This window comes from Narcine bancroftii, chromosome 1 (assembly GCF_036971445.1).
Source record: "Narcine bancroftii isolate sNarBan1 chromosome 1, sNarBan1.hap1, whole genome shotgun sequence".
In the NCBI taxonomy this organism is placed as follows: domain Eukaryota; kingdom Metazoa; phylum Chordata; class Chondrichthyes; order Torpediniformes; family Narcinidae; genus Narcine; species Narcine bancroftii.
The window spans coordinates 260,072,922-260,096,941 of NC_091469.1; the positions used below are offsets into that span (position 1 = coordinate 260,072,922).

The window sequence follows — 24,020 nt, forward strand, 5'->3', positions numbered from 1 at the left end:
GCATTGAATGATAACAGCAGCAAACAGAATCAGCTCGTAACTGGCTTGAGTAGCTCTTTTTGAAAATTATGTTTCTCCCCCATATTTTAGCCACCCCTTCCAAGACACAAACAACTCATACTGTCTGTTTGTAGCACCTTGTTGAAAAGAGATGCATCTTGCTTATACTTTCGGTGCCTTTTGTTTGAGATAGCAAATCAAGGCTCCATTTATCCTCTGCTGTCATATATATTGGACTATTTCAAAAGGTGGGGGGGGGGGTCTTTTTGCTACCATGGCCAATATTTGGCTTTCAGCCAGTTTCATCGAAGGAGATGATTTGGTTGTTCCCACATTGCTCTTTTTTGAAACACTGTTTGTGTTCAATATTGATGGTTCAGTTTCCTAAATAACAACTGTCACATCATCTTAAAAGTCTTTAATTGGGTGTAAAAGGCTTTGAGGCATTCCGAGGTGATTAATAAGCTCTTTGTAAATCCAATTATTTTTCTAGAATCAGTTTTTTTATGTTTCTCAGTTGGAAGTGAGCATTGGCAGGCTTCCCAACAACTGGGTACGCAGCAGCCAACCCTGATGCTGTCTATAGTCATGCACTGAAATGAGGTTTTGAACTACACTATATTCTGCCTCCACATTCATGGCTATTGAAGGCAATTCCAGTTTCGTTTCCACGATCCCAGATTAGTCCAGTGGAGATAGATTTCAAGTGATCCAGACTGCTCAAATACTTACTGGATAACAGCTGTCACTCCAATGGTCCTGCAGGTTTTGATACAACATAGCAAGGGTGCAACCATCTGTAACTACACAGTTCCAATACCTTTCCCATTCTTTGTTTAATTTAATATTTCCAAGGCAACAATGCACCAAGTCACATGCCTCGTGATCATGGATTCACAGGATTTTACAGCACAGATGCAGGCCAATCCCATCCAAACTGGGCAAGTTGCTCACCTGGGTTACTCCCATTTGCCTATATCCCTTTAACTCTTCTCTACTTGCCCATCTTCTGAACAATGCGATTGTATCTATCTCTACCAATTTCTGCAGCATCTCAGTCGATACCACCACATGCTTCTTGTGCGGAAAAGTTGCCCCTGGGGACCCTTTTTAATCATTCACCACCCCCCCTCCCCGCCCAACCAATGACCTCCAGCATTTGACCCCTCTACCCATGGCAAAATAGATGGCCATTTGCCTTGTCTATGCCGCTCATGATTTTATACAACCCTATAAAGATCACCATCCAATCTCCAGCGGAAAAAAATGCCACAGTCATTCTCTCCTTAAAACTCAAGACCTCCAGTCCTAGTCCTCCTTGTGGATGGTCAACTGGAGCTTATTAGTCTTGCAGCTAACACATTCTGTCATCAATCGAGTCTCAGGGAATTTCTCCATGAATCCACTGTGGGTGGATTTATGTGGGTTGAACGACTTTCACACATGATGTCTCAGAGTCACATGTAGAAAATAGACACCAACTGGTGAGCAAACAGTTGGTTAAAGAGAAACACATAAAAGTTCTGGAGAAATTCAGAAGGTCATGCAACACATTCAGAAAGTAAAGGGTAGCCAATAATTTGGGGCAGAGCCCTTCATCAAGGCAAGAGCAAAAAGCAGACCTGAACAAAAATGATGGAGGGAGGGAGAAAGGAGAGAGAAAGGGGCATGGGGAGGAGCACAGTGAACGATAAGTGATAGGTTACTACTAATACAACATTGGACTTCTTAGATCAGATTTCAGATTTATTGCCAGAGTCCATACATAACGTTGTGGCGTTCGACTACACGGGCTTGAAGAAGAATGACACACACACAAAGCCTTTATGCTGAGGGGTATTGGTGTGCCCATAACAGAACATGATGCAGGTGGTCATCACACTTTCCACCACACCTCTGCAGAAATTTGACATGGTTTCTGGTGTCATAATAATCCTCCACAAACTCCTGAGGAAGTAGAGGCACTGACATGCTTTCTTCACAATGCAGTTAATGTGTTGGGTCCAGGAAAGATCCTCTGAAATGGTGACTCCCAAGAACTTAAATTTGCTCTCCCTCTCCACCTCTGATCCCCCAATGATCACTGGATTGTACACAGCTAGTTTTTCTTTCCTGAAGTCAATCATTTGCTCCTTAGCTTCGGTGACATTGAGTGCAAGGTTGTTGTTGGTGCACCATTCAGCCAAGTTTTCAATCTCCATCCTGTCTGTTGACTCATCACATCTTTTTATACAACCCACTACCGTAGCACCGTTGGCAAATTTCTAGATGGTGTTATCTACAGTCGTAGCTGTAACGTGAGTAGAGCAGGAGGCTAAAAACACAGCCCTGTGGTGATCCAGTACTGATGGAGATTGTGGAGGAGACATTCTTATCAATCCTCACTGATTGTGGTCTACAGATGTACTGTGAAAAGTATGCTGGCTAGTTGCATCATGGATTGGTTTGGAAACTTGAGTGACCTAAATTTAAAAAAAATACTGCCGAAAGTTGCTTACCTTGCCAAGTCCACAACAGGCACTGAAGAGACATATGTGGGGCGCTGCCTCAAGAAGACAGTCCACATCATGAAGGATTCCCATCACTCAGATTATAATCTTTTCTCACTGTTACTTTCAGGCAGAAGTGACAGAAGCTACTTCTAGGCTCAAGAACAGTTTTTTTTCCCCCAACAGCTATCAAGCTCTTGAACCTTTCTGTGCTCCCCTAATGCCAATCATAATCTACTCTGGATTCACAAGAAGATCTTTGAAATATCACGTTTCTCCATCTACAATGCCATCTTTAGGGATGTCCTTCAAACAAGATCACATTTCCACTCAGGCAGGTAAATCAGATTTCACAAAGAATAATGTGATTCTATTTGGTGTACAGGTAAATATTTATTACTTAACTATTAACAATTACAATTTATTTCTCTAGGTCGGTTAGCGTAGCAGATAGTGCAATGCCTTTACAGCATCAGCGATCGGGACTAGGGTTCAAATCCCGCGCTGTCTGTAAGGAGTTTGTACCTTCTCCCATGTCTGCGTGGGTTTTCTCCGGGGGGTCCGGTTTCCTCCCACTGTTCGAAATGTACCCAGGGGTGTAGCTTATTGGCTATAAATTGGGTGGCACAGACTCGCGGGCCAAAATGGCCTGTTACTGTCCTGTATGTCTAATTTCTGAAAAATTCCACTCACATCCTATCCATTAGTTTTCCAGCCACCACTTATGTGATGATTAACAATTCATTCACCTAAATTTAAAATTAAAATTTAATTTAAATGCAATAAAATAGGCAATATGGTGATTGCCATATTTGTAACATAAATTAATGCCAAACTTTGCATACGAAATGGCAATTGCATTTCAAAATAATGTCTGACTGTAAAATGGTTTGATAAACCCTGAGGTCAAAGAAGGTATTGTATGGATGCAAGGTATTTTATCAGTCAACCTTACTGCTAGGAATATGACATCATTTCACACCAGAGTTAACAGGGCAATCTATTCACATGGGGTAGAGAGTTTTACAAGTTTATCAGTCTATATGCTTTGATGCTGAATTGGGCTCCTCCAATTCCAACTGAATAAAAAGTTGAAGAGCCAGAGAAGTGTATGCCATAAACAGTAAAGGCATTGTCCAGGTGTTTATTTATCCCACTTCAAAGATAACATGGGCCTGCCCAGTCTGCTGCAAGCGAGACCAGCCCCAGCACAATTATAAAGCCTGAGGGTGTGATTCTAATCTGCATTTGCCTCACGCCTGATGACCTTCATCAGTAAAAGCAAACAAAGCTCTCTCCACCTAAAGACCAAAGCGCTCATATTAAGAACTGCTTTTCTTTTCCCTCCCATCTAACCAGAAAAGCCAATCCCTGAACTCTGTGTAAATTTTAAATTCTATGAATGCCGAAAGCCTCAAATAAAAACACAGAAAATTCCAGAAAAAAGATGGACCCCAGATGGCATCTGCGGAATGAAAAACAGTGAACGTTTCATCATAAATAAACTGCTGAAGGAACTCAGTCAAGCAGCATCTGTGGAGGCAAAGGGATAGTTGATGTTTTGGGTCAAAGTCCTGCATCAGGACTGAATATATTGAAGGGAGAAGTAAGTGGAGCCGAGTCGTCAAGCCACCTTTATTTGTCGTTCAAACCATACATTGCATAGTAAAGACGAGTTAGTGTTTCTCCAGGACCATGGAGCAGATTTACACAAATAGAAGTTAAAATATTAAGAAATATACAATAAAAGTCAATGGTACATTATCCACATATGTTTTGGGAATTCAGGAGCCTGATGGCTTGGGGATAAACCTGTTGCCCAATCTGCACGAAAGGGCCCAGGTTCTACGGTACTGCCTACCAGATGGCAGAAGGGAAAAAAGTTTACATGAGTGGTGTGTGAAATCCTTCCCAATGTTTATTACTTTCTGCGTGCATCATGTATTGTAGATGTCCGTCATGGTAGGAAGAGAACCCCCAATAATCTTTTCTGCTAACTTCACTATCCTCTCCAGGTCCAAGGAGATACAGCTTCCTAACTAGGTGGTGATGCAGTAGCACAGGATACATCCTCAATACATCCTCTGTGGAATGTAGTGAGGATGGAGGGTGGGAGATAAACTTTCCACAGCCTTCACAGGAAGTAGAGGCGCTGCTGGGCTTTCTTGGCTATGGAGCTGGTGTTAAGAGACCAGGTGAGATTCTCCGCCAAGTTCAGTCCAAGGAACTTGAAGCTCTTGACGACCTCAACAGGCGAGCTGTCAATAATGGTCAGCAAAAAACGATCCCCTCGAGCCCTTCTGAAGTTGACAGCCATCTCTTATTTTATTAATGCTCAGATGCAGGTTGTTGGCTTTGCACCAGTCCATTAGTGACTGCACCTCATCTCTGTACGCTGACTAATGCTGACTAATCAGGCCCACCACAGTCATGTCATCAGCAAACTTGATGATGTGGTTCGACCTGTGTATTGCTTCACAGTATTAATCAGCAGAGCGAACAGCAGTGGACTCAGCACGCAGCCCTGGGGAACCCCCCTTCACCTCACCCCTCACCCTGTGCTCAGTATGATGGTCTTGGAAGTGCTGTTTCCGATGCGGACTGCCTGAGGCCTCCCCGACAGGAAGTCGAGAATCCAATTGCAGAGAGAGGTGTTTAGATCCAGCAGGCTCAACTTCCCCATCAGGTAATGAGGTAGGAATGTGTTGAATGCTGAACTGAAGTCAATAAACAGCATTTGAACATGCAAGTCCTTATTTTCCAGGTGGGTGAGCAATAGATGGAGGGGGTGGAGATGGCATCAGCTGAAGAGCGGTTGGATCTAAATGCGAATTGCAGGGGGTCCAGTGATGGGGGCAGCAGGAGCTTGATGTGCCCCATAACTAGCCTCTCAAAGAACATCATGATGGTAGAAATGAGTGAAACAGGGCAGGACACAGATGATATCTTTGGCATGGTGACGATGGTGATGACTTTAAAGCATGATGGGACTATAGCACTTCTCAGGGAGATGTTAAAGATGTCAGCAAGAACATCTTCCAGCTGAGCTGTACATCCACAGCTACATCAGCCATTGAAGGGCAGAACAGGCTCAACACAAATGATGGCCGACTCCTAATCCTAGTTCTTATGATGAAGACTGAGATGAGAGGAAGACCAGGTGAGATCGGGTGTTGGTTTTTCATCTTCTGAATGTTTAAGGGCTGGCACTAGGTGCTCTACTTTGGCTCAGCCAGTCAGAGAACCAATGGTCATCATTCCAGTGACAGGTTGAAGGGGTACAGCAGGAAAATGCAATTGCAATCTGGGAGAACAAAGCCATAAATAAACTACAGTTATTCCACCTACCTCATCAGACAGTTGTTAGCTTTGAGGATATGCAGTTCGGCATCAAAGAGGAAGGAGAGAAAAGGATAGCATCCAACAGCTCTGGCAAGGAAATGTTTCTGTTTCTTCTATGGGTGCACTTGTGGTCTGGGAATCAGAATCCAGTATCACCCTAGTCTGTAGCAGAGGTCATCCTCCAATTGAGGGATCAAAAATAGTTTACCACATGATTGCCTGGACAGAAAACATTCCCAATCTTTGCACTCTAGCTCCCCTCGTTTGCCCCATAGAGATGGCAAAACAACGCAGTTAACTTGTTCCTGGATTCAGTCCTTTGAGTCTATTCTGAATTCATTAATATCAATTAAATCAGCCGTTAAGGGTACTGCAATGGGCCTCAGTGCCAGTAGACTGGTGTGGTGGGTGGGGAAAGAGGAGAGAAAACCAGTGGAAGAGGAGGTGATGGAGGAGGGCTCCTGGGGCTATGTCCACCAAAAGAAGTTGGACGAAGAAATCAAGTTGAGGAGGATTTTTAAAATGTGTCGGTAGCACAGATATCTAAACCTATAGCTGAAGATATGCATATACTTAAACATTGTCATTATTAGATTAGAAAGAGGAGGGTTAGGGAAGGAAGTTGGGAGTGTTGAAAATATTCACATGTAATTTGATAGTAATGCATCTATATATATTTTTGATGTGATTAAAAATTTTAAATAAAATATTTTTTAAAAACATGAAATTGTCTGATCTCTGAAGTTTGGCTGGTTCAGGCCTGGTCAGTACTTGGAGGGGAGACTGTCACAGAACACCAGATGCTGTAGGTTTCTGTGAGGGGCGCTGGACAAAGTCGTGACTCTGTCTAACTTAAAGTTAAAGATTTTCATGCATGTTACATTATAAATGAATGTTACGTGACTATAATGGAACCTTTACCTTTTTTACCTTTACATTTTTCACACACACATGTTGAATGTGTAATAAATATATGAATATATGTCTATTTTACAGACATCAGGGCACATTGCAAAGTTTTGACACATTTTGCAATTTGTTCAATAGGAAGATGTTTATCAGTTCATTTTATCTCCTGTAACCACAGGATCCCAGACCATCAGTGGAAATGTTACAGCTCATTCATTAAATACATCTCCAGTCGGTATTTTCACCATGCCATTAATTCAGGTAATTTTTATAAGGTTTTCATTTTGCACATGAATGTATATTTCCTGAAGTTCTTAAAGTGTAATTGCAAAGCTGAACAATGGATGTGGATAGACTATTTCCGTTAAGAGGAGGAAGGTTTAAAACAAGAGGACATGAGTTAAGAATTAAGGGGCAGAGGTTTAGAGGTAACATGAGGGGGAACTTCTTTACTCAGAGAGTGGTAGCTGTGTGGAATGATCTTCCGGGAGAAATAGTGGCGGCGGAGTCAATTGTATTATTTAAGAAAAGGTTGGACAGGTATATGGATGAGAGGAAGATGGAGGGTTATGGGCATTGTGCAGGGAGGTGGGATTAGAAAGGGGTGTTTGGTTTGGTGCGGACTAGAAGGGCCTAATGGCCTGTTTCCGTGCTGTAATTGTTATGTTATGTTATGTTATGTTATAACACACGGCACAAATACTGAAGTTAAAATGGATAATCAGTAGCCCTTTTTCCACTGGCATCCCAGTTAATTGGACGTGCACTGTCCTGGGATAAGAAGTCATTTGTGCTGTTTCCACTGGGCCACCTTTAACCGGGACACTGACTTCGTTTCCATTGACACAACTCATCCCCGGGGACCAGAGAGTCTACCTTCGAATGGAATGGAAGGGATGGAAGTTGTCCTTTTTCCACTGGTTTAATCAGCATGCTGGTGTCAGCTGATGCCAGGAATATGAATGGGGGTGGAAGCCATTTGTCCCTGGTGTCATTTGATGCCGGGGTGCTGATTGTTTTCCCTTTCCACTGGACCCTTAACCGATTAATTCCCCATTAATTCCTGGGAAAAGGTGTCAGTGGAAAAGAGTGTCACACAGTGCAGATTCTGGAGTTTAACTTCATGATCAGTATTGATTTGTTTATTGTCTCTTGTACTGAGATACAGTGGAAAGTTTTGATTACATTCCATTCAGGCAAGTCAATTCTTACCTATATGCAGCAGGTCATGTGATAATAAAACAAAAGTGCAGGGTTTCAAACAGGAAAATCTGCAGACTCTGTCATCCAATGCAATACACAAATATGCTGGAGAAACTCAACAGGTCACGAAGCATCTACAGGAAATAAACCTTGATGAAGTCTTCAGACCCAACACATTTATGTGTTTTTTTTACACAGCCGCTGAGTAATGGGAAATTTTTGCAAAATTCCTGCAATGCAGTCTGTGTAAAAAGTTCGGAACAGAAATGAGTGACTCATTCCCATTCTGAAATTTTTCCCTGTGGCAACACTTGACTGTTTTGTGGACTGCCTACAGTCTGAACTGTACTTCAGGCAGTCCGCATCCATGGGGTAATGAATATGATGACATGACGTGTGACGATACCCTCAGCTCACGACGCTGCAATGCGGGATTTTTAAATGCACCTGCATGAAATTAAGATTAATTCGAATAATGCTATGCATACTCGCGACTAACTTTAACATGATCTGTGGATCGAGGGCCATTTTGTTCTTCTGTCTGGAGGCTTTCTTTGGATGCAGTTGCTGACTCAGTGACACTGTACGTCACCTGCAGGGTCTATGTCACAGTTGACATCAGCCTAGGAAAATACTGCAACTCGGGTATATAGTGTAAACGCCCTTCCTGTGTGAACACCTACTCCAAAAGGCAAGTGTGAAAACTGACGATGGGAAATTATCACAGCAACTGTGCAAAAACCATAATTGGTTACCCCTTACATCTTTACCCTTTACAGCTGCAATGACCTGCTGAGTTTCTCCAGTAGATTTGTATATTGTTCCTGCATCTGCCAACCATTCGTGCCAATTATCATCAAGGCTGCTGCCTGAAAAATACCCTCTAACAAGCCACATTGCAGCTGTATCATTCCTAATGGTTATGATGGAGGATGTCTTGGAGGAGGATATATCCCTTCTTTTTGATACAGCTTTGATGAGCTGGCTATGCCAAAAGAACCCACCAAAGGAAGAAAGCATAGTCTCAGGAAGTGATTTTCCCCCACACCTCTGAGCAGTGCTGGATTAGGATTCAATGGCCATACATGATTAGGCAGGTTAAATCCTCCAACACTTTGAACATTATCTCACTAATGCTGCTTGGAAATACAAGCAATCACATACCTCAGACTCAAATCACTCGCAGACACTTATTCCGCATTGGCAGTCATTTCACACTCCTCGTTGATTTATTCTTGCTTTATTCCATCTCAACAACTTTCAAGATTTCACACACGTCACGTAGATCCTCGCTACAATTTAAAGAGACACCGTGCAATTGCAGCATTGCGAGACTTACCCCTTCGACTTCTTGGGGGGGGGGGGGGGTGGTGGGGAGATAAACATGCCCATTACAGGTGCAAGGAGGGGAATCCTCTACTGGAGGAAAGGATCTTCTCCACCCTCCCCTGCAGACATCGGCAAGCAGGTTAGTAGGTTAATTATTCATTATAAATTGTCGCTCAAGTGCAGGAGAGTGGTGGAATATAAACATGGCGAGAATAAAATGGGCTCAGTGGATTGGTGCAGATGGCTTAATGGTTGGCAATGGCTTTTATCTCTACTGTATAACTCTACAACTCTATTGTAGTAATTTGGGCCATAAACTTTGACCACAGTTCGGCATGTCATAGACATATTAGGTAATCAAATATCTAGTGGAGTGTGAGCTCACCCTGTTTAAGAGTAACATGGCCTCTCACCATTAATAAGTTGCCTGGATTACAGTTTTAGCTACAAGCAAAGGTTACTTTCCCTGCAGCAATGGAAGAAGACGGGAGACCTGACAGGTTTACAAAACTGAGTGCCATAGATAGGGTAGATGGTCAGAGTACTTTTCACAGGGCAGAAATATCAAATACAAGAGGGCAAGCTTTAAGATTGGTGGTGGTAGGGGGGAATCTTAAAGGAGGTGTGGATGGCAAATTATTTTTACAGGGAATGGTAGGTGCCTGCAAAATGCTACTAGAGGGGGAGGGAAGAGTGGAAACAGAAATGACAGTGTGATTTAAGAAGCATTTAGACAGGCACGTGAACATTCAGAGAATAGGGAGACAGGGATCATGTGCAGGAGGAGGTTAGAATGGTTAATTTGGCATCATGCTGACCGCAGACATGTTGGGTTGAAGGGCCTGTTCTTGAGTTGCATTGTTTTTTTGATCTATATTTTTATTCTAATTTGGAGTTTTTTTTCCCTCCAGTTCAGTCAAAGTGTTCTGAACTCGAAATGTTAATTGTTCCTCTTTCCCAAGATCCCACTTAAGGTTTTTATTTTGGATTTGACAGTTTTGTTTTGATCTTCATCTCATGCAATTATTTTTGGTTCTGGCATTGCAGACCCCGACCAGGATAAAACAGAGGACTGCATTTCACATGAAAACATAGCATAGCTGAAGTGAGATCAGAGGATTTGGGAAGCTCTCCGATCATGAAGGCACACAAGTACTGTCGCAGAGGACTCTGATAAGGTGCCTTGCACTGAGGTATGCATGGGAAGGTAGCTGCATAATATGTTTACCAGCCCCTCTTACAGGAAACACGGGCTCTTGTGGGAATGTGCACAGAGCCCGGAGAGCAGATCTGCAAAGGGCGGTTGCTACTGATTCACCCATGGATCAGTGCATCAGATGGAGGAGCTGGCTGCTGGTCCGTCCTTCCAACATCTCATGCCCTACACCCCTCCAACCAATTCTCAGCTCGCTGTTGCTAGGAAGAGAATGCTGCTCTATCAGAGCAGCGAGCTGCTAACCAGGAGTGTTCATAGTATGTTGAATCAAGCGTCGCTGCTGATCTGGATGGAAACTCCTAAATGGATAATCTCAGTCACAACGTGTGCCCAGACAGTTGCATTGTCGGGGTTTGGAAAGTTGTAATGCAATGTGACATTTCTCTCCTCTCTCAGAATGGCAGTAGCTCTCCTTCCATCCCAAATTATCAGAAATAACCAGCACATTAGATTCCTTGGGAATTCTTCTGCTAGCATGTCTGTTGATTATACTCAGAGCCATTCAGCATAGGGCAGGCCCTTCAGCCCAACTAGGCCATGCTGACAATTTAATATTTGTGGCTGATCTCATTTGCCAGCACTTGTTCAGGATCTGTCCAAGCCCCTCATCCATAAAACTATCCAAATCTTTTGAATGTTGTTATTGTACTTACTTCTCCCATTTCCTCTGGCAGCTCAGTCCAGATACGCATCACACTTTGAGTGAAAAAAATGTCTCTCAATTCCCTCCTAATATTTTCCCCTCTCAGTTTAAACTTAAACCCTCTAGTTCTAGAATCATCTACCTTCAGGAAATGACTGAGAGCATTCTATTGATCCTCGCCTTTTATGATTTTGTCACCATTATGAGCTCTCAGCCATCTCTGCTCTGGGGAATAAAAGACCCAGCCTATCCATCTTCTCCCTAGATTCTGGAATTCTTGACCGAAAGACCACAGTCAGTCCAGGAAGGCAGCAAAATTTCAAGTCCGGTGATGCTGAGCACCGGTGCACCTCAGGGCTATGTGCACAGGCCACTCCTGTTCAATAGAACTGCCGAATTCAGTTCAAACGAGATCATCAAGCTTGCAGATAATACAGCAGCAGTTGGCCTCATCAGAGTGGAGGTTGTGAGGGAGGTGCAGATAAGGTTCACTAGACTGATACCAGGGATGGGACTTGCATATGAAGAAAGGTTGGATAGACTAGGCTTGTATGGTCTGCAATTTAGAAGATTGAAGGGGGATCTTATAGAAACATATAAGATTCTTGAGGGTTTAGACCAGGGGTGTCAAACTCAAATTCACGGAGGGCCGAACTAAATATTTATTGAAAATTTTCAACAACATCTGCATGTTTTCTCTTCTTTCAACATATGTAATGTTAAACTTTAGGATATAACTTTAGGAGGATAATGTTACAGGTCAGGAGTAGGTAGCTCAAGTTCACCCTTTGCTTGACCTGAGGGAAACATATTTGGTCCCTGTGGAGATGTAGTCAGCATTCACAGGCTGTGTCCATTTTGGCCTGCATCAGGACTCAGCATTTCCTGCTCACTCCTCAGGCTCTAGGCCTCTATTCACCCTCGACCCACCATCCCTCTACCTGACCAGTCCTTTACCCAGCCTCTACTCACCCCTCACACCTCTCGCTCTGCCTCTACCCACCCCATCCTATACACGCCCCTCTACTGCCTCTCCCCTCAACCTGTTCCTCCCTCTACCCATCTCTCACCCTCTAATCAGCCCTCCCCTACTCACCCTGCCCCTCCCCTTTTACCTCTTCCCTATCCACCCCTCCTTCTACTCATCCCTCCCTCTAACTGCCCCTCGCACCACCATAACTTCCCCTGCCCATTACTCCTCACCTACACCCTCTGCCCACCCCTGCTTACCCACCCACTCAGGCCCAGCGCGCTGCCGATCAGCCTTTGCGGACAGCCACCATCTCTCTCTTCATGTGCAGGGCCGAACCAGCCGTCCCTGGGGTCCGCGCAGGTGCAAGCACTGAAGGCCGTGGTGACCGGGAGAAGTGCGCTCGCGCTGTGGAAGGGCCGTCCGGTGCCAATCGCGTGGGGTTCGCGCTGCCCGGGGGCCGTGCGCAACCTGCCATGTCCGTCACGCCGACAGGAAATCACAGGCGCTCGCCCATCCGCCGCACCACTCGACAGGTGGGAGAAGTGACTGGTTGTGCGGGGAGCCTTCCAACTGGCTTGCTGGCTGATGACATCGACAGACTTCTCGTGTTACAATTTCTCGTGTTACAATGGGGAAGGATGTGCAATGAAGGGGGAGGATGGTGGGGGTGACATTACCAAAAAACAGTATCGGCTCTCGCTACAGGGCGGGCCACCTCTAATACATTTTTGAAATGATCTTGCGGGACAAATATAATTATATCGCGGGCCAAGTTTGGCCCGCGGGCCAGAGTTTGACATGTGTGGTTTAGACAGATTAGAAGCAGTAGGTTGTTTCCAATGCTGGAAAATAGCAGAACCAGGGGTCACAGTTTAAGGATAAAGGGGGAGGTTTTTTAGGACTGAGATGAGGAAAAATTTCTTCTCTCAGGGGGTGGTGGATCTATAGAATTCTTTGCCACAGAAAGTAGTTGAGACCAGTTCCTTGTCAATATTTAAGAGTAGGTTAGATTTGGCCCTTGTGGCTAAGGGGATCAAGGGGTATGGCGAGAAGGCAGGAACCGGGTAATGATCAGCCATGATCATATCATATTGAATGGCGGTGCAGGTTTGAAGGGCCAAATGGCCTAATCGTGCACCTATTTTTTTGTTTCTAACCTTAGTCTGAATGTGGACAAGACAAAGGAGATAATTGTGGACTTCAGGAGGTCAAAGATCAGCCACTCTCCACTACACATCAATGGTTCGGTTGTGAAGAGAGTGGAGTGCTCAAGGTTCTTGGTGCGCATATAATGGACAGATGGTCTGTTATTTGATAGAATTTAAACATGGCAAGCAAAATCCTTGTCCTTATTGAGTGTAAATTTGTCATAATTATTTGAGCGTATACTAATCATGAATTTTCTGCAATGGCTTTGTGAATCAGAGTGCGCATCAACATTTGCTGAGGCTCCTTGGTCCCTTTGGAATCTACTAGTTATGGAGTGTGTGAAGCCACTTAGTGTGGGCAGGTTATATTTTTAAACAGAGCTTTGGGATAGGTGCGATTCAATGACAAAGCCTGGTGGCATATACATTGTATTTGCTTTAATCTTTTCCCCCCACCCCCTGTAAATAAACCATTCAATGTACCGAATCCATGGAGTATTTCAATTTCCACTATTTGTTTGCTTCTTTGAGAAACAGGATGTGGAAGAGACGGCAGGTGCAGTGACAATGGACAACACAGAGTTTTGTTCTGAATAAAAATGGATATGCTTTGAGTTAGTCCAGAGAGGAAATCCTCACTTGTTTTCGTTAAGAACTATGACTTAGAAAACCAAGAACAAAAATGCAGTAATGTTGGCCAACTTAGTTTAGCCTGTCTCTCAATGTCTGCTGCCGAGATTGAGTAAAGGTATGGTAAAATTCCCGGCTTAGCCTAGAGAAGGGCCGACAACAAGCAGTTACCAACATATTCAGGCCTTTTACTGTTTTTGAGGCAGATTTCACAGCTAGTGTGCATTACCCATAATTTACAAATTTCTCTTTCTCATCTGAACTCTATATTGATTCGATCATTAATGGGCCATAATCATCTAGCAAACATTGCTATATACAAGAAGAGTAAATAAAGGAATAACAACAATCTCTCTTTGGCTTGGCTTTGCAGACGAAGATTTAAGGAGGGGGCAGTCTCGTTTGTGGCTGACAAGTCCGATGCGGGACAGGCAGACACGGTTCAGCGGTTGCAGGGGAAAATTGGTTGGTTGGGGTTGGGTGTTGGGTTTTTCCTCCTTTGCCTTTTGTCAGTGAGGTGGGCTCTGCGGTCTTCTTCAAAGGAGGTTGCTGCCCACCGAACTGTGAAGTGCCAAGATGCACGGTTTGAGGCGATATCAGCCCACTGGCGGTGGTCAATGTGGCAGGCACCAATAAATGTGGCAGGCAACAACAATAAAGAACAGAAAAATGCTGGAAATTCTCCGCAGAGCAGGCTGCAATGTTGAAAAAAAAAGAAAAACACTTCAGGTCCAGGAACTTGTATCAGATGTGGGAAAGAGAAAACAAGTTGGTTTCTGCAAGATGGAAGCCCACCCATCCATTCTCAACTTTGCTCCTCTTTTGGTTTCATCTGCCTCCACCCCATTTCCCATTTTGGATTTTTCTGCCTCTGTCCTTCTTACTCTCCTCATGCCCCCATCCAGTTTCTCATCAGACTCTAGCACAGGCAGCCTAATCCCTCACTCCACCCTCAATGACATCTCCCTCCACTAGAGCCCTTCCTTTCACTTACCTCTCTCTTTGCCAATCTATTCATCCATCATGCTTCACCAACTCCCCCTCAGGCTCTTGTCCTACCTCTCCCACCCTCTACACAAGCTTCTCTTCTCCACACCCCGATCCTCATATAGGGTTTTGGCTCAAAATGTCGACCGTTCTTTATCTCCAACTCATGCTGCTCATTCCACTAAATCCCTCCAGCAGACTGTGTTTAGCTTCAGATTCAAGCACCTGTTGTCTCCTGTGTACTTCCTCTTAAAACTTGTTTAACTCTCCAACTCAAAATATAGACTGTTTCCCTTTTGCAGATTTGCAGTTGCTGCTTCACTTCTCCTGTACCCCCAGAATTTCTCTTTTTCAAGGAATTTATATTTATCATAGTATGGTGTCAAAAGTGGGCCACACTGAAATATAGGGACAGATTTATCCCATCCTTCAAACAAATCTTGTTTCACCAGCCTTCCCATATTATTCTGACATTAAGATTCCTTCCTGAGAGGAAATCGCAAAGAAGTATTCATAATATTGTCATTCTCATTTCTATATTTTAGTATTTAAAGTATTGGATTTTTAAAAAACGTATCTGGCTTCGGTTGGAGGTTCTGTGACAAAATGTCTAGGGATATATCCATACATGACACTCCCATAATGAGCAAACTGTTTCACCATCCTGCACAAGGTAGACCATCCATTGCTTCACTATGTCATTTGCAAATGCCACAAGCATTCCACATAGAGTCAAACACATTATGATGCTGTGCAAATCAATGCCATCGATAACACATCATGTGATTGACATTCTGATTCATGACACTTGTGCATGGCAGCCCAACATCACATCGCAACACTCAATGGGCATCTTGTTTTGTTTCCTTGTAGTCCTTTTAGTCTTTATACCGTTGCAGGCCAACGTAGATCAAGAGCAAGAAACAATTAGGTTTCAGCATTTTTAAGCTTTGACAATGACTTTCCGAGAGGACTAATGGTTACCTATTAACTAGAGAAAGAGACATTTTCTACTGGAAATGCAAATTCTCCAGACAAATTATCTTTAATACCCAGAGCCTCTGAATAGTTTATTCAAGCACAGCATCCATGAGGAAATAGAGAGAGAAAAAAAAAGATCCTTCCGTGGACGAGGAAGTTCAGGACTTGTACGGTTAAAAACATAACTAGTCTTTAGGTTTCCATGAATAATCTTAACCAGAAGCAAGTTTCAGCATCTAAACCGAAGTAATCCAGTATCACAATTTGACTCACACATCTACTTGGATTTTTAAACATTCTTCTAAATAGAGAGGAAAAATCTCCGCAGCAACCAAAGGTGTTTGATTGACAACAAGCTATGGTTACAAAGAGCCAGTGGGCTGCAATTGTAAAGGATATTGCTACACCATGCCACAAGTCCAGCAGACTGTTAAAGCCAGATACACAGAGAACAAGGGCAAGCCACTGAACCGTCAGGAGAGGGAGACGTGAAAAGAGAAAGAGGAAATGTTTTTAAAAAAACTCAAGTGGAGTAGAGTAATAAGTGAGGAATTTATGAGAAGGAAAAAAAAAGACGTATGGCATATATAAAATATAGTAGGAAGCAGTAAAGGGGCAGGAAGATAATGACACAAAGAGATAGAAACATAAAGCATAAACAAGAAAGGGTTACAGAGGGTGAAATGTGGAAAAGGGCAAGTAGAAGGGTAGAGGAAATGAGGACATAGATAAAAACAAGAGACTGATATGGAGAAAGAGAAAGAATGGAACAGGGAGTGGGGTGGAGAAAGAGAGGCATATACTGTATGTGCATAGGCGTAGAGAAAGCAAAAAGATAATCAAATCAACAATAAAGGCAGCCCTGGGCACCCTGACACATGTGGTGTCACGCATCTCACCTCCAATCAGTCCTCCAGACATAGGCTGCAGACTTCTTCGGGAATCAGCTCATTGCTGGGGCAACGGCACTCAGCGTCAGTGTTCAGGCCCTGTGACATCAGCGCGCATGCGCCGGGGCTGGCCTTCATATGTGACAGGGCTGTCACAGCCCGGGCGCAGGACTGCTGCTGAAGGATGGAATGACTTGCTGTGAAATTTCCCCCCGTCTCTGTGTGATGACGTCAGGGGATCTGTGTCACATCACCCATTGTTGTTGCCACAGCAACGGGCCTTCCCCCGGGACAATGAAACGGCCCGGGCCTTGGGATGGATGTGAATCTGGGCCTCAGACGAAGTGGTCAGGGACGGCCCTCCTGCACCCTGTACCTGCGCTGGCAGCCAGTTTGTGTTCAGGCCTGGAGGTGAGTTGTGAGGTGGTCCAAATCAACCCCTCTGCCCCCCCTTAACCAGAGTCCCCATATGCATGAAGAGGACGTGTTGGTGATACAAATGGCATGAAAGTGAATGAGAAGTGGCAACAGAGATGAGGCATGAAGCAAACAAAGAGGGGGGCCAGTGAAGGCACAGGAAGCAATAGAGGTTGAATTTATGGATAGTCATCTTTTACACTCCATATATTACAGCATCAAGAGTTGATTATGATGCTTATATACAAGGTGATGTGATAACAGACATCATGAACTATATCTATCAACTTATACATCCCAACAACACTTGCAACAAGAGACCTACACATGTCAAATATCTTTTTCCACAGTTCTTCTGCATCAGAAAATTCTCAACACTTATTGTGCTTCCTGGAAATTATTATGAAACAATTATTTAGAATTTTCTGAACCCATTCCTTGCTTTGTTTCACAGATAGGTGTCCTCACCACTTTGCATTTCATAATCTGCTCTGCACTCTGCAGCCTATAATGCATGCTGGGACTTTCCCCCGTTACACACTTCCTCTGTGATCTCCAAGTGCAGTTTCGACTGTGTCTTGTGCTGAGTGGGGGCGGGAAGGGAGGGGAAATTTTATTTTCAATGTCATTTTTAATATATCTGGCAAAAGGATGGCGAGAGGAATTTCTTCATTATGCAACAAGTTGTGAGTTATGGAAGAAACTGCTGGAAATTCCAACTCTTCAAAGAGGGAAATAAGTTACATGTTTGAAAATTTTAAAAAATGCTTGAAAATATTGTGGAGAAAGTACAAAGGAGTGGGACCAAGGGGGCAGACTGTTTAAGAGCACATGGACAATGGGCAAAATGGCCACTTGGTGTTGAAGCTTCTCTGATTCATCTGGTTCAGCACATAAAAGTGTGACAAGAGGTGAAGTTTGATCATCTGTATTTTTGGAGGGGGGTATGTTAACCAGTTACATGCTGAACACATGATCACATGCACACACCCTCAAAGCCCTTCATGATTATTGAAGGATCTGTGCCCCACCCATGCTCAACTTGCAGGGAAGTGATTTGAAGACCCAAGGTAGACTTTAACCTTGTCAGGACATTGATAGGATTGAGGACACATCAGTTCCCTCCCACTGTGAACACCAAACATTAATCAAGAGAGAGTAATAATTGGTGATGGGGAGAAGCGTTCAACCCAATGCTTTGGGCTTTTTGGCCTCCAGGTCCCTCACCTTCCCCATCCTGCATCTTGCATGATCTCTGTGAAACTCAACACAGTTTAATATATAAGCCACCACCCTCCTTTATTTCCCGCCTGTCATTTAGCATTAGCCTCCCAGATGGGATTGCAGAAATCATAGGCTTGTCATGAATAACTTAATTAATAAGGAAAAGGAAGGTTAGGAAATCATCACCTATTTCTTAATGTTCCTGCAATCAGTGCTTGACAGTCTTGTGAAAAACAATACTTCTGCTCTTGAAGTGAGATTTCTCCAACTTGAAGAATCCCAAGTTCATCTTTAGTCTTTGATAATAATAGCTGATAAAAGAGCGGCTGGTCCCTTTGCAAAGAAGCTTGTAAGCAGCAGAAGTAACTTAAGTTGCATTAAAAGAGAGAAATAAAAGTTTTATGTTGTTATATGTTCTAAGGCCTGTACTGAATGATTGATAGTCTGCATTGATTACAAGCCAGTTTTCTTCCTGGAGTGACACAAGATTGAAAAACTTTTCATTTGTTAACTGAAAGTATGAATGCACAAAGTTAAGCTACTCACTAGCATGCCCTGAGAGTCATTTTTCTTTCTAAGTATGCATGGGCAGAATTTTCCACCTTTGCTGGGTCAGATTTATTTATAACAATGGGCTTAGCACCTCCTATGCAGTGGACAGAGATCATCAACATTGATGGAGGAATCCTCTGCTAAATTGCTTTACTGTGCTTGAGTTTCGACAGAGCCTCAGGAACATTACACCCCTTGTTTCAACCAGAAGAGCTACAACTTGGAATGAGAAACCTTTATTCTGTTCCCTCTCTTTGAACTAGGTGGTTGAAGGCAGTTATGGAATTGGAGAAGTGTCCTGGCCAGAATAATTCAAGACAAGAGTTTGAGCCTGAAACTTATCTCGCTCAAAGAAGTTCAGATGGGATACTTCCTATGTCCCCAGCTAGAATTAGAGTCCTGCAATGAATCTTATTTATTAATCATCATACTAAACACACTGCCTTAACAGGAGCTAGTCAAATTATGAGGTGAGTCTGCACATGGAACTGTACTTTTCTATTTTGCAGCATTTCTGCAAGATAAAATGTACTTTTTCAAACTACTCATTAGTATCCAGTTTCAAATTCCAGTTTCAACTGACGTAATTAAAAAGCAGTTTTTGTCATCGGTGTTCGAAAATCTTATTCCTTATCAAGGTGATGAAATTTGCTTTGGGTGATAGTTAAGTGGCCTCATACTTAGACACCATTTGTTTTCCTTTGAGCTGACCAGCAGCAGGCAGGGCAAGAGGGCCTGCTCCATCTATTTGCCCTCCTGCACATTTGTTCTGCCATCTATCCAACGCAGCTCCCCAGTCATGCGGCCAAGGTGAAGAACTCTGGAAGAGAACTGGATGTATGTCACCCACCATCGTGAATGAAACAAAATGGTTGGTGGGGACTCATCAACTCCACCAAACAATTCTAGTCAGCAACAAGATTCGTGGGAACTCATTCGGCTAAATGTGTGTTTACAAGCTCATGTTGATCGTAAAGCTGTCTTACCTTTTCTTCTACTCTGTTAAGTCTAGCCCCAATCGTGTTCTTTCCCCTGTCCTGGCTCTTTTCTGAAATAAACCATGAGAAGAAAAATGAAATATTAGCTGATCTTGAATATTTTAAACGATTTCACAGAAAGTGACAATGACATATTTGGATAAATATTTTTACAACCGATAAGAATAAATTGCACCACAAATCTCTGTTATTGTAAATCTCATTAAAGTATCAAATTCACATTTTGAAATTATTTTCTTCCCACAAAAGGGTCTCTGTTGTAAACTAGATTAGTTTTCAGGCTGCAATGGGCTGTTAAGTCTCAAGAAGTCACAACTGACTCCCATGGAATCTTCCAGGTAAGTTGTCTCGCCACTTCTGATTCTCATTCTCGTCACTAATTCTGATGTTGTGCCGGGTCAGATAAGGTCAATTTAATCGTAAATAACATCCAGTGACCTATGACACAAGGCATACAAGGTGTAAAAACATACTTCAGTGGCTTGGCTGGTTTGGTTTTGAGAGGGAGGAATCCTCTGTGCATCACTTAATGGAGAAAGGCATCAGTGTTGGGGAATGGTAGATTTTCCCTCATGTCAACACCAAGACTAAAAGGTCAAGTGGAGCACGACACTTGATGTGGAGTGAAGTTTCCTCGATCTTGCTGCAACCTCCGAATGCATGCTGCCAATTGTTTTTGTGGAGCAGTTCCAAGCAGCTTTCCCTGTGGCCTCTCTGAATGAGACTTGACAGTTTAGTGCCAATAACTGCTGGATTGTGCTGGAAATGTACGACGGACTTGAACATAAAATTGCACATAATTTAGGCATTACATTGCCAAATCACCTCACTTAAGAATTTCTTCCCCTTTCAATCTGGATTGGGTTCAAACACAAATCCTAGCTCTCTATTATCTGGCCATTTTCCTCTCAACCATCCTCCTTTCCTCCTGAAATTATTGACTTCTGGCTGAGATTTGGTTCCACAGGTGCTGGACACGCTTTGATGCCTAATCCATGTGGATAATGACCAGCGAGTAAAGACAGCCTGTTCTAACATGGGACATTGCCGATGAACCTGTCCAGATCCTCTTTCAATGCCCCAATACTTGCAAGGCTTACCTGTGCATGAACAGCATTACTGACCAGTTCTACTTTCTACAATCCCAAAGCTGGTTACAGCTCCAACTCCTCTCCACCATCCACATAAATACTTCACTTAAATTTGATAGTCGTTCATTTAAAATGATCTCCTTCACACATCTTGGTTACAAAGTAATAAAATTACACAGCATGGAAATAGGCCCTTCGGCCCAATCTATTTCCAATTACCAGTGTTTGGCCCATATCCTCTTTTCTGTCCATGTATCCGTATAAATGTCTTTCAAACTTTGCCATTCTGCATCTACCATTTCCATATACCCACAACCCTCTGTGTGGGGAAAAAAGCTGGTCAAAAGGACACTTTAATTTTTTTCATCATACATTTATGCCTTCTTATTTTGCATTCCCCTGCCATGGGAAAATGATCCGATCATTCCTCAACTTCCCACTCTGCAGGGAAAAAAAGCCCCAGCCTAACCAGTCTCTCCTTATAACTCAAGCCCTCCAGTCTTGGCAGCATCCTTTTGAATAATTTCTGTGTCCTTTCCAGCTTAATAACAGCCTTCTAATAGCTCACCGACCAGAACTACACACAAATCTCCGAGGGTAGTCTCATCAACATTTTTTACATGACTGTGCCCTCTTGTACTCAATGCCATGGCCAAGTCTGCCAAACACCTTCTTCATCACCCTGTCTATCGATAACACCACTTTCAGCAAACTCGTTACTTGTAGCTCTAGATCTCTCTGTGCTACAACACTCTGCTTGTCCCTGCCATTAACTGTGCAAGTCCTAATTTGGTTCAACTTCCCAAAATACAGATTCCTTGTACCAAGTTATACTTCATCTAACATTCCTTGGCCACCATCCTCAGGTGATCTAGATCCACTTGCAATCTTGGTTGACCTTCATCACTGCCCACTACACCATCAACTTTGGTGTCATCTGCAAACTTACTAACGGTGCCTACTATATTCCCATCCAATTTTCCCCAGCCTTTCCAAATGCATATAGATCCTGTCTCCTGGAATAATTCCCAGTAACTTTCGCATTACTGATGTTAGAATCATTGGACCACAGTTCACTGACTTGACCTTGCAATCCTTTCTCAATAAAGGCACAACTTCAGCCACCCTGCAAATTTCCAGTACCTTACTGTAGCTAATGTTGATCCAAATATCTCTGCCGAGGTCTCAGCAATTCCTTCCCTAGCTTCTAGAAATATCCAAGGACATACTTGCTCAAGCCCCAGGGATTTAAAATCTTTTATGCACTCTAAGACCATGAGCATTTCCTCTTTAATAAAGTGGAAATGTTTCAAGACATCACTATTTTCTTCCCTGAATTCCCTAGCTTCCATGAATTTCTCCATTGTAAATATACATAAGAAATATTCTTTTAAGACCTCACCAATTTCCTATGGTTCCACAAAGATACTACATTCATTGTTAATGGGATGTATTCATTCCCTCATTGATCTTTTTGCTTACAATATATTTGTAGAATTATTCCCTGTTCTCTTTTACCTTATCTGTGAAACTACCTCTTTTTCACCCTCCTAAATTCTCTCTTAATTGTACACTGACACCCCATGTACTCCTCAAGGAAGTTTTTTTTATCCCACCTGCCAATACCTGACAATTACACAGTACAATATTAAGGCCCAGGTCTTGGAGTTTGCTGATCAGTTTTGAGGTGATGATGGTGTTGAATGCCGAACGGTAGTCAACAAAAAGAGCATCTTGATGTATGTGCCTTTGCTGACCAGGTGTTCCAGGGTTTTGTGCAGAGTCAGTGAGATGGGATCTACCATAGACTCTTTGATGTGGTCGGCAAATTGGAATGGATCCACGTCACTGCTCAAACAGGAGCCTATATGCTTCAACACCAACCTCTCAAAACACCATCACTGTGGAAGTGAGTGCCTCTGATCAGTAGTCATTTAGGCAGATTACCACACTCTTCTTGGGCACCCGTATGATTGAAACAGGTGGGAACCACACTCTGTTGGCGTGAGATGTTCAAGATATCCATGAATACATTGGCCAGTTGGTGAAAACAGGCTTTCAGTATTCGCCGGTACTGCATCCGGACTGGATGTTTTCCTTGGATTCACTCTCCTGAAGGCAGCCTGCGCATCATTTCAGATCCTGAAAGCAGAGGATCATCAGGGGACGTGGAGATGTGCAGTGGTCCTTCCTTATGCTGGTGGACAAATTGGGCATAGAAGGCATTGATGTTGTTTCCTTAATCAAAAGCCCCACTCCCCTTTCTTTCCTTGTCTACTAGGAGGTTTCTTCCATGGATATAGTGATTGTCATTTGTTTTCTCATCTCTTTGTTTACCAAAATGTTACCTGGTTTAGAGGGTATAAGTTATGGGGAGAGGTTGAATGAACTTATTTTCTCCGGAGCATAGGAGTCAGAGGGGAGACCTGTTAGGGGTGTATAAAATCATAAGAGCCATCAATAGGATGAACACCCAGAATCCCTACGGCTAAAACATCACATACTAGAGGGCATGTATTTAAGGTAAGGGAGACAAAATTGAAGGGAGATGTGTGGGGCAATTTTATTTAAAAAACCAAATGGTTGGTGCCTAGAATGGCCTACCAGGAGTCGTGGTGGAAACAAAACCAATAGTAGCATTTATGAAGTTTCCAGATAGATACATGAATATTGAAGAGAGTGAAGGAGATATCTATCATGTGCAAGATGCAGAGTATTAGTTTGATTTCGACATCATGTTCAGCACAGACACAAAAGTTAAATTTCCTGTACTTCTATGATTTATTATATTAAAATTATTATTGCTAACATCAGGACAATATTTTGTTGTTTGCTGTGTTTCGTTCTGGTTGACATCAGTCAACATACCACCTATTGGATTTGAATTTGGGATTGTTCTGGCACAATTGTTCAATTTAGTCAGTGGTTGCTAAAGGGAAGGAGATGAATCTATTCAGCATTTCCACGCTGAGGGTGTAATTCAATGTTTATTTTAATC

General features: G+C 43.1%; 1 protein-coding gene and 1 long non-coding RNA gene across 5 annotated transcripts in view; both read right to left on the minus strand.

Annotated features, from left to right (window-relative positions):
• Positions 1-24,020, minus strand: part of LOC138742330 (potassium voltage-gated channel subfamily KQT member 1) — an 844,658-nt gene that overhangs the window by 245,458 nt on the left and 575,180 nt on the right. For all 4 annotated transcript variants that reach the window (XM_069896622.1, XM_069896604.1, XM_069896614.1 and 1 more), the window contains one exon: positions 19,920-19,981. In XM_069896622.1, coding sequence (XP_069752723.1) covers positions 19,920-19,981 — 62 coding nt within the window. The remainder of the gene's footprint in view (positions 1-19,919; positions 19,982-24,020) is intronic.
• LOC138742363 (uncharacterized) lies at positions 5,852-17,304 on the minus strand. Its single transcript, XR_011344114.1, has 3 exons — positions 16,750-17,304; positions 9,108-9,235; positions 5,852-5,963 (listed from the first exon to the last, which is right to left on the minus strand). It is a non-coding gene; the product is annotated as an uncharacterized lncRNA (long non-coding RNA).